Source organism: Rhamphochromis sp. 'chilingali' (assembly GCF_963969265.1).
Source record: "Rhamphochromis sp. 'chilingali' genome assembly, chromosome: 1".
NCBI classification, from domain to species: Eukaryota; Metazoa; Chordata; class Actinopteri; order Cichliformes; family Cichlidae; genus Rhamphochromis; species Rhamphochromis sp. 'chilingali'.
This window is the reverse complement of record NC_137929.1, coordinates 44,984,013-44,995,273: the sequence shown is the minus strand read 5'-3', so window position 1 is coordinate 44,995,273 and position 11,261 is coordinate 44,984,013. Positions and strand designations below refer to the sequence as shown.

The 11,261-nt window shown below is 39.6% G+C and overlaps 1 protein-coding gene across 1 annotated transcript; it reads left to right on the top strand.

Moving 5' to 3' along the window:
• Positions 1 to 4,452: 4,452 nt before the first annotated feature.
• LOC308408287 (stonustoxin subunit alpha-like) lies at positions 4,453 to 10,689 on the top strand (the record flags this gene model as incomplete). The annotated part of the gene is made up of 4 exons (XM_080900489.1): positions 4,453 to 4,472; positions 4,918 to 5,082; positions 8,461 to 8,507; positions 8,683 to 10,689. The coding sequence occupies 4 exons, from the start codon at positions 4,453 to 4,455 to the stop codon at positions 9,204 to 9,206; spliced, it is 756 nt and encodes a 251-aa protein (XP_080756615.1). The 3' UTR covers positions 9,207 to 10,689.
• Positions 10,690 to 11,261: the final 572 nt, after the last annotated feature.

The window sequence follows — 11,261 nt, the reverse complement described above, 5'->3', positions numbered from 1 at the left end:
ATAAATAAAGTAGCCTGCAAAAACAAAACAAAAGAAATAGTCAAATGGAAATTTGGAAAAACTGATTTAAGAAACAAACAGGAGAAGGAGACAAAGCCAGACAACAGGTTGATGGCTATGACTTCGACAAATCAAAGGGTGAAAGGTCAGAAAGAAGAAAAATATTTCCCAGCATGCCCCTCTGCCATCAAAACCTCCCATGAATGGTTTTTACTTTAAGCAATGCTGTGAATGATTGAATGAATAGCTTCATATCAATAATGAATTTTAGCTCAGCTTAAATAAAGTTAGACTTGTTAGAGTTTCACAACAAACAACCGTGACTTAAACTTGTTAGTCAAACTTTCATGTGTCACCTTGTACTGAAAGCCAGTTCATGTACACATAGATGTGTCTGTTGACGTCACTAAATCCTAAAATGTCCTACGATGAGTCACGCTCTATTTGAGACAGAGCCAAACAATAAGTGAGGGAAATACTGCTCGTGTACAGGTTTTCAAGGAAGGCCACACCTCCTCCCAGGACATTGTTTAAAAGATTGGCAAGACAGTGCACATCCCAGCAATCAGCGAAATCATTTGGAAAGCAGTGAATTTTCCCATCCATGTAGTTTATGTCAGGCACACAGGCAGTTTGTCGCCTCTCCTGCGATACCTTTCTGCTGCTTGTAATTTTTAGAAGTCAACACCAGGAGCAGTACATGCTGATTGTGCCTTTTAATCTGTCATGCTGCACAAATGAACCATGTGAGCGGCGCCATAAGTGCAGCACTGATGTTTATCTTCCCTGCTTCAATAATTTACATTCCTTTAGACACAGTTTACCCATAACGGCATAATGGCATCATAACATAGATAGGCCGGGTGTATTATCAGTCTGTATACAGTTATTGTTTTACAAGTGTACAGGAAGAAAAATATAGAGCACAAAGGTTTAATTTGGTTAGTTCTTTCCCATACATAACAAATGATGGTACAGGATTTAGTTTGTATTGTTTGTCACTACAGGTATATGATGTAATAATTACCTTTGGTTCCCTTTGAGCTACCTGGCTGCTGCTGCAGTCCTTCGTGGTTTGGAGTGAGGCTGGAGCTGGTTTAAGTGGAGAGGCCAAAACAATGGGCTTAACCTTCTGTTGTGAACACACAGGGAGGAATGGGGTTTCTTCTTGTGTCATGGTCGGTTATTGTCTCTGTGGTTTTCAGCTGTGATGTTTAAAATACTTTATTTAGTTACAATATAAGTTGAGCTGTTTCTCATTTGGGGACATCAGTATGTTGAGTTATGACATTTTGTTAAATATTTTTATGAGAATTCTGTTTAACTGACATCTTTTATGGACCAACTTAGAGCTTAACACAGTTTGTTTCCATTACACAATCTGTCCCTGTGGTTCCTGAAGGAGAAAAAAAAGCATGATTGCTAAGCATAAATCAGGCAGCATAAAGTAGTCCCATAAATGTGGGAGCTCCTGCAGAGGGGTGTTTTTCTCCCACCACAGACGTGCTCCAGTGCAGTCCTTCAAAAGGCCAACTGCACATCGCTGGACACGGATGATCTAAGCCATAGGTGTCAAACTCTGGCCCGCGGGCCAAATTTGGCCCACAGCCTAATTACATTTGGCCCGCGAAGCCATACCAAATTACTATCAGAGCTGGCCTACTGGTATTATACAGCTAATATATATATATTGTTTAGTATTAAGCTTTGCTTGTTCCATATTCAGTTTTTCAGCAAAACGTGTTTGAGTCCATAAGAAAAGATTCATTCTTATATCTGGAGGAATAAATATATTTCAATAAATATTAACGTTGGCCCGCGACTTTGTTCCAGTTTTGAATTTTGGCCCACTGTGTATTTGAGTTTGACACCCCTGATCTAAGCATTTGCTCATTAAATGTAAGTGGACCAATTTCACATTATACACCAACACTAACAGCACTCTGTGTTTGAGCACCTAGAAACTCCATCATTGTTTCCCTCCAACATAAACAGTAGATATGCAGGGAAGATAAATGATGGTAGATATCCATACTTAAATAAAACTGAGGAATTTGTAATGGTTATGGTTGCAAGACAGAAAGCATCAACTTTGGAGCTGAGATTAACAAAAGTAGGACGATTTGCCACAAAATTTTAGCAGTTTAAGCAGTGGCGGAGCGTGGGGGTTGGCTTACTGGGCTTAAGCCCGGGTTGTTTTGTCAGAAGCCCGGGGTCTTTTGGAGTGTAATTTTTTCATAGTTAGATGCCTGGCTGACAACTGTATAAAACAAAAATTACACACAATATTCGAAGCACATAGTGCACACTGTGGGAATTTACAACTGTGCGTAAATCCCCCCTAATATTGGTATGATCCGAGCTCAGGCACTAAGCGACTGAGCGAGGGGGCGGGGCAGCTGCTGCCGGTGTGTTCACACCGAATCGCGTTCGGTGTGAACACACCGTGCGCTGTTGGAGAAACGGAGCCAGGCAGACAGAGGAGAACTGAAGTTTGACCAGGTACCAAAGCAAATCATTCGTACTGTACAAATAATGTAAATATGACGGTGCATCACGAAAGATTGATATCAAACTGATCACTTGACCAATATTACGTTACTTGCTCTTCGAGTGAATCAACAAATGGCGAAATGAAAAGCCGAACAACAACAATGCTGTTTCTTTAGAGAGTCTCAGCTTACATGTATGTTTATTTCATATTTTCAGTTGTTTCCCTCCACGGCTAAATAAATCGGTTTCAGTAATGCACTGATATATAAGAATGGACATAAGGGGCTTCTTTCAAAGAAAAAACTCTGGTAGTATTTTATATATTATGCTTTGTATGTTGTTCAGTACATTTCTATGCAAAACAAGAGGAACTTCAATACACAGCAGTATATTCACAATTTAAACCAGATATTTACATACACTTTATGGAAAACACAACAACATTTTTTACTGTACAACATCAATTTAGAGTAAACTTGTTTTGTTCTGGATAAATAAATATTGAAATATCTTTTGAATTAGTTGAATGTCAGAATAAAGAGAGACAGAGCTGTCTATTTTTTATCACTTTCATCAAATTTAGGAGTACATGTACACTAAGTTTATTGTTAATTAATAAGAAAACTCCAGACGATTCCATTCTGAGCTGACGAAGCTTCTGATTGGTTAGTAGAGTCCATGTGGCTCGATTTTGAATACAATTTGGTGCCATTTACAATTAAGAAATACAGATAGTTTCTCTCTTTACTCTTAAAGTTAACAAATATGTTTTTTATATTTATCAATCTAAAAAAATAAACATCATAGCATGATGTTTCCACCCCCCATGCTTCACAGTAGGTATGGTGTTCTTGGGATGCAACTCAGTATTCTTCTTCCTCCAAACACGACGAGTTGAGTTTATACCAAAAAGTTCTACTTTGGTTTCATCTGACCACATGACATTCTCCCAATCCTCTGCTGTATCATCCATGTGCTCTCTGGCAAACTTCAGACGGGCCTGGACATGCACTGGCTTCAGCAGCGGAACACGTCTGGCACTGCGGGATTTGATTCCCTGCCGTTGTAGTGTGTTACTGATGGTGACCTTTGTTACTTTGGTCCCAGCTCTCTGCAGGTCATTCACCAGGTCCCCCCGTGTGGTTCTGGGATCTTTGCTCACCGTTCTCATGATCATTTTGACCCCACGGGATGAGATCTTGCGTGGAGCCCCAGATCGAGGGAGATTATCAGTGGTCTTGTATGTCTTCCATTTTCTGATGATTGCTCCCACAGTTGATTTTTTCACACCAAGCTGCTTGCCTATTGTAGATTCACTCTTCCCAGTCTGGTGCAGGTCTACAATACTTTTCCTGGTGTCCTTCAAAAGCTCTTTGGTCTTGGCCATGGCGGAGTTTGGAGTCTGACTGTTTGAGGCTGTGGACAGGTGTCTTTTATACAGATGATGAGTTCAAACAGGTGCCATTCATACAGGTAACGAGTGGGGGACAGAAAAGCTTCTTCCAGAAGACGTTACAGGTCTGTGAGAGCCAGAGATTTTCCTTGTTTGAGGTGACCAAATACTTATTTTCCACCCTAATTTACGAATAAATTCTTTACAAATCCTACCATGTGGATTCATGGATTTTTTTTTTCACATTCTGTCTCTCACAGTTGAAGTGTACCTCTGGTGCAAATTACTGACCTCTGTCATCATTTTAAGTGGGGGAACTTGCACAATCGGTGGCTGACTAAATACTTTTTTGCCCCACTGTATGTAAGTATATATATATATATATACTTACATATTTTACAAATTAATAGATATTAATAAAATAGAGTAAACAATAAAATAAAGTATATAAAATATATAGAGGTTGGTAGTTGGACATGTGCCGGTCTCCACGAGTGTTGAAATGGATGTGTTGGTGGAGTTTTGGTGAAACTTTCTTCAGGTTTCCTTTGTTAAAGTCCCCGGTCATGATAAACGCCGCCTCTGGGTGTGCGGTTTCCTCACTGCTGATCGCACTGTACAGTTCCCTGAGTGCTCGGTCAGTGTCGGCTTGTGGGGGAATGTACAGCCGTAATAATCACTGCTGTGAATTCCCTCGGTAGCCAGAATGGCCGGCACTTAATCACCAGGTACTCCAGGTCCGGTGAGCAGAAGGATTTGACCGGGTGCACGTTCGCATAATCACACCAGCTGTTGTTGATCATGAAACACACACCTCCGCCTCTGCTTTTACCAGTAAGATCCTGTGACCAGTCTGCATGGTGCACAGAGAACCCCGGTAGTTGTATTGCGGAGTCCGGTACCTTATCCAGAAACAGTCACTTATAAATAAAGTTAAATTAAACTGAATGGACGTAAATGGATAATGTAATTGTATCTGACAAACAGAAAGTCATTGTTCACAGATGGATTCATGTTTTGTGTGTCTGCAGTTTGTCAGGCTGTCTGATCACAGAGGAAGGCTGTACTTCTCTGGTCTCAGCTCTGAACTCCAACCCCTCCCATCTGAGAGAGCTGGACCTTAGCTACAATCATCCAGGAGACTCAGGAATTAAACTGCTGTCGGCTGGATTGAAGGATCCACTGGACACTCTCTGGTATGAAGAGAATGTCTGATAGAGGAGGAAGAGTTGGAAACATTTCCTGTGTCCTTCACTCACTTCCTGTTTGTGTATGAAAGGTAAAATAATACTGAGGACAGGTGAAAGATGCAAAGACAGGTGAGGAAGTGACAAAAGGAGCCTTTAGTGGCCAAAAGACACAAGTCCATCAAACCGAAATCCAAAGCAGCACAGGAAGCATGAAAAAAAACAATAAGAGCTGCTTGAATTCTCCAAATACTGAGGAAAGGTGCTTCATTGCTTCCTTTATTTTTCTCATGGCTGACCGAATGGACTCACGTGCAGACCGCTGACAGTATATTTACAAATTTTATTCTTTACACAAACATCAGGTGAATATTTACACGGTGAAGGGAAAAACCAGAGCTCCTGGGATTCACAGGGCTTGGGGAAAACGGGCACAGACACTCCGCTCTCACTCAGAGATTCACTTGGACTCTACAGAACATTCCACAGGCAGTAATCCACAAAACGCTCCAGTAATCCACACACTCTCCACTGAGACGAACACACAGGGAAAAATCCAAGGGACATGAGGGCAGGCTTCGGGGAAATCTATTTATAAGAGAAAAAAAGTTAGCGAAGGAAAAAAAATCATGGGAGAAAGCTGGATTCTACTGACAGTTACTAATTGCAGTCTACAATGGTCCAGCGAGGAATAACACCAAACTGCTGTCATAAATAGTCCAGGGCAGGTCATCAGGGAGATCACTCTCAGGTGTGGAGTGGCAGGTGCGTGGGCCAAGGGCGGGAGCCCATAATGAGCTCCGCCCAGGCATGGAAAACAAAGGGAGAACATAGAGGGGAAGGAGCGAGAGCAAGAGAGAGCAGAGGCAAAAACAAAAACACACATGTAGCCACACAGGGAGAGCCAGGCAGACACGGTACCATGACAATTACCTCCTTTAGAAGAGGAGATACTACTGGAGCATCCTTTATGAAAGCAGAGGACATAGATACTAGGGGTGCAACGATACACAAAATTCACGGTTCGGTTCGATACTTTGGTGTCACGGCTCGATATTTTTTCGATACAAAAAAATGTTCATTCCTTTTTAATTTGTCATGTATTAAAATTATAAATATATATTTTAACTCAAAAATACAGTTTTTAAATTTAATGTTGCTGAAACAACAAAATAATAAATCTATCCGATCAAGAAATCACTCATCTTTGGAAAAGAGAGTTTATTACAGAGAAATGTCTCTTTCCAAAACAAAAGCTATACTATACGCTTCTTCTGAGCTATATTCTCAGCAGCATATTACACATATCAGGTCCTCATAAGGAGAATCATGTGCTAACAGCTGTCTAAACGATTCGGGTAAAGTTTGTTGCATGCGTGCTTGTTGTTTTTGTCTGCTTCCACTTGTCTTTGCACTAGGATGATGTCGGAGTAAATGTGCAGTCATATTCGTTGTGTGCTGTCAGTGTTAATCTCGTTAAAATGACTTTAACGCCGTAACACGGCAAATCTCCGTTAACAAGTTAATTATGCACACCTGATATAGGGTGTTGATGTCATTAGACCACACCCCTTCTCATTACAGAGATGCACATCACCTAATATGCTTAATTGGTAGTAGGCTTTCGAGCCTATACAGCTTGGAGTAAGACAACATGCATGAAGAGGATGATGTGGACAAAATACTCATTTGCCTAATAATTCTGCACTCCCTGTATGTATAATATAATATATATAATATAATATATAGATAGATAATATCACACAAGTATTTACAGCTGTGGCTCTGTAATTTGTTGAAGCAACATTGGCAGCAATTATAGCCTCAAGTCTGTTTGAGACAAAGAATCCATGTTTCTGTTTTTGCCTCTTTTTGAACTTTATTTTTGAAAAATCCAGCATACAGAGTATAGTAGGACATCCCATGAACATGGAAAGTTACTTAAAGACAAAAACCTGCCAAAACAGAGGTGGTAAAGAAAATCTGAGAGGTTTAAATGCGGCTGCATGAAGCCAGGATTAACACATTTGGGCGGAGGAAAAAGAGAGAATTAAAATAATAAATGAGAGAAAAACAACAATAAGTTATTATCATTACCAGTGTTGGGATCATTACACAAAAGAGTCATGGATTACACAGTAATTGTCCTTTTTCTTAAAATCATTACTTAATTACTTGCCAAATAAATGAATTAACTGAACCACTTCACTGTAAAATCCAATTAGTTCCCCAAACTTAAAAAAATGATTCAAACTCGTTCCCTAAAAAAGAAACGAAGTAAAGCTTACTTAAGATATCTGTGTTAGGACAACTTATTCATTACAAGTATACAGTACTAAGAATAACATGATGTTTCTGAGGGCACAATACTAATTGTTTACTCACTGATAAAAATTTCAAGTTCTACTAAATTTAAAAAAAAAAGGTTTCTGGTAACTTTCCTTTTTTTCTAACACATAAATCTGTCCTAATGATAGTTTTTGTGTATGGACACAAAAGCAACAACACAAAGCAGCACAAAGACTTCACAGTGATTCTACTGCAGAAAAGTGAGCAGGTAGAAATGGATTCTCCGAGCCTGACTGCTCATCACTACCTTTGTTGTCTGTTTAAAAATCAGCCTTGGGTTTCTCGACTCTAGTCAGCATCTACACAGCTATAACATTGCTCTGGATTCTGGCTTTGTCACTTTGTGTTAGCATGCCATCTGTGCACATGGTTGCAAAGAGCCAAAGTTGTGTTAGCAGCATAATGCAGTTGTTTGTGTCCTGGATGTGGTGTGTATTTCATCATCGCACTTTTGTGCATTAAAAATCAAATGTATATCTCCACTATAAACCACTGAGGGACACGAACTAAACAAAACTGATTGTAGCTCAGTGTGGAGGAAGGAAAGTGCCTGTTTTTCATTTTTCTTTTCTATCCACGCTGCATCAAGACAACTGTAATGTAATTACAGCATTGAGTACAGTTACATGTTACATTACTGATTCCCAATGTGTGCTATATATTTGTCCAGTTTGGTGTTTATGCCTGAAGTTGGACTGACTTGATGCCGTACTCTCATTAACAGTTTTTATAGTAAAGGTCATGAATGAGAGCAAAGGCAGGGAGGTGTCCTTTCCAGCCAAACAGAAGAGGAATATAAAGATAATGAAGGTCACAGTTTGAATCAATCAATTTCATTCAATACAGTGGTGTACTGACAGATCCAGGATCAGTCCAAATCATCAGCAGTTTGATCCACGTATGGATTGAAGTGTATTTGTGAAACTCTTGGACTGTTCCTTTATCAATGTAAAACAGTATGTGTAAGAGAGCCATGCAATGTCCATGTGTGCATGCTGAAAGAGACTGTGCTGGTCTGACCCCCCCTCCTCCTTTCAGGGTGGAGCCTGCTGGAGAACAATGGTTGACACCAGGTCTGAGGAAGTGTAAGTGTGTTTTTAATATGATTCATGAAAGCAAAGCAGCACACATTCAACCATCTTCAAACTGTCACATCACTCATTCACATCTCTGATGTCAGGTGTCATCATCAAAGTGTCAATCAATGAACAGATGATGGATCAATAACTGCAACTGGATTGTGTTTGTTCTCTCCATCAGATTCCTGTCAACTTCCAATCGACACAAACACAGTAAACAAAAGACTCAAACTGTCTGACAACAACATGAAGGTGATGCGTGTGGAGAAGGTTCAGTCATATCCTGATCATCCAGACAGATTTGATGTCCATCCTCAGCTGCTGTGTAAAAATGGTCTGACTGGTCGCTGTTACTGGGAGGTCGAGTGGAAAGGAAATGTTTATATATCAATGAGTTACAGAAGAATCAGAAGGAAAGGAGACAGTGATGACTGTGTGTTTGGATACAATGATCAGTCCTGGAGTCTGTGGTGCTCTAATGTTCTTGGTTACTCTGTCTGGCACAATAACAGAAAAACATCCATCTCCTCTTCCATCTCTAACAGAGTAGCAGTGTATGTGGACTGTCCTGCTGGCACTCTGTCCTTCTACAGTGTCTCCTCTGACGCTCTGATCCACCTCCACACCTTCAACACCACTTTCACTCAAACTCTTTATCCTGGGTTTAGTTTCTGGTCTCCTGTTTCCTCGGTGTGTCTGTGCTGAGTTGAGTGTAAAGAGTGTCCTCCTGTTAGAGAAACACTCTGACTGTTGAACAGATAGTTCAGTCTGTACATGTCTGTCTCTTTCACTCAGAAACACGTTTTCAGATTCACGGATTCAATCAGTTGATGTTTTAAACTGATTGAATCCTCTTCAGATGGGTCATAATGCATGTGGCTTATCTAATAAACAGCAGTTGCTGCATTGATTATTTGAAACTAGTCTTGTCTTAATCGTGCACCTTTTGTATTTCATGTTAGAAAAATTGCTTTGAATCTTCAAAGACAAAAAATATAAAAGGTCAAGACAATCCCTAATTTCAAATAAAGAAAGACCAGCACCAGCTTTGGTTGAGTCACCTCCAAAAAACCTCTTCAATGGCATCTACTGTCTGGAAATGTTTGTAAACTTCCCTTGCCATCTATCCCCAAAGGTTCTCAATTAGATTTAAAGCAGGGGAACATGCAGGTTGGTCCAAAAGAGTGATGTTATTCTCCTGGAAGAAGTCCCTTGTCATGCAGGCATTGTGTACTTTAGCGCTGTCCTGTTGAAAAACCCAGTCGTTACCACACAGTTGAGGGCCCTCAGTCATGAGGGATGCTCTGCAATGTCTGGACATAGCCAGCAGCTGTTTGGTGCCCCTGCACCTCCTGAAGCTCCGTTGTTCCACTGAAGGAAAAAGCACCCAAACCATTATAGTGCCCCCTTTACTGCGAAAAATTGAAAATTAAATTGTTTTATGAAAATTAAGTAAAGGTCACATTAAAATGTGAAAATTGATCTGTTAAATTAACTTTTTTTGTTTTTTGCTTTAGAAACCTGGAATTACAGCTACTTTGCTAATTTTTTTAAGTGAAAATGTGCTACATTTGACATTTATTACATTTATTTGGTGCATAATGTTGAAAAATGTCAGTTTCTTATTCACTGGCTAGTGACTGGCTATGTAGTGATGGGTTTTATGTAGGAGTACCACTGCTTTCTATGTCCAACCTTTCATTCAATACATCTTTAAATGCTATTCCATGTAATCAAGTTTGGGGGTTTTTATTAGCTGCCTTTTTTTGGTAAACAACTTCTTTATTTTAATTTTGTGTTATCTATTGATAAGGGTTTTTCTGTGTTACTGGAAGGTCTTTACCTTAAATTATCAAGTGCCTTGAGGTGACTGTAATTTTGCACGACAGAAAATAAAAGTTGAACATGTACCTTACAGAGGACTGCCTGAAGACACGATCACATCTGGGTAAGAGTGAAGACAACCCAAATTTATCATTTATGGTTTTTGTAATTGTCAGTTGAGTTCAGTATGAATGCGTATAAATTGTTATACGCTTTCATATAACAGTTGCATGTGTTGAGGTGGATGCAGCTGGCAGGTAGACCCTCATTGTTTTTAATACATACAAAGTTCAGTGTCTGATTTGTAATTGTATGAGTACAATTGCATAAGAAAAGTGTCATGGATGCTACAAAATTGTATTTGCAGAAAATTAAAATTCGCAAAGGAATTAAAAATGGTTCCCAAAATGTGTGCATTTATAAATCTTTTGTTAAAATGTGTTGTATTAAATATAAACTGAATCAAGTATGAGAAAAACGTTTGTTTTTCTAAGTAATACTAAAGTAGTTTCCTTTGGATGTTGTCTTTTTTTTTTTAAAAAGTAATCTTTTGATATTCTATAACTTACTCAGACTAAAAATCTCATTTCCAAGAGAGACCTGGACCTGAAATAAGATTAAATGAATCACATTAAGAAACTCCCCTTCCAAACAAACTTTAACCATTTTTCAAACACAAACACTCAATGACTCCTTCTCCAATCCTGGTTTTTGGACTGTATTTACCATTATGATCATGACTTGTCCTCTGCTGCTAGGGGTCCTTCACTGTGCACTAATTCCTATTCACCCACGTGTCAGATCCTAGTTAGTGAAGTGGAACTCATGTCACATGGAAGACCGGGTTCCCTGAGGGGGAGTGAGAAGTGTCCCTTGCTTTTTTTGCGGCTCAGAAAGTAGAGCAGGAAGGTTTTAATTGGAAGGTTCGTGGCTCAA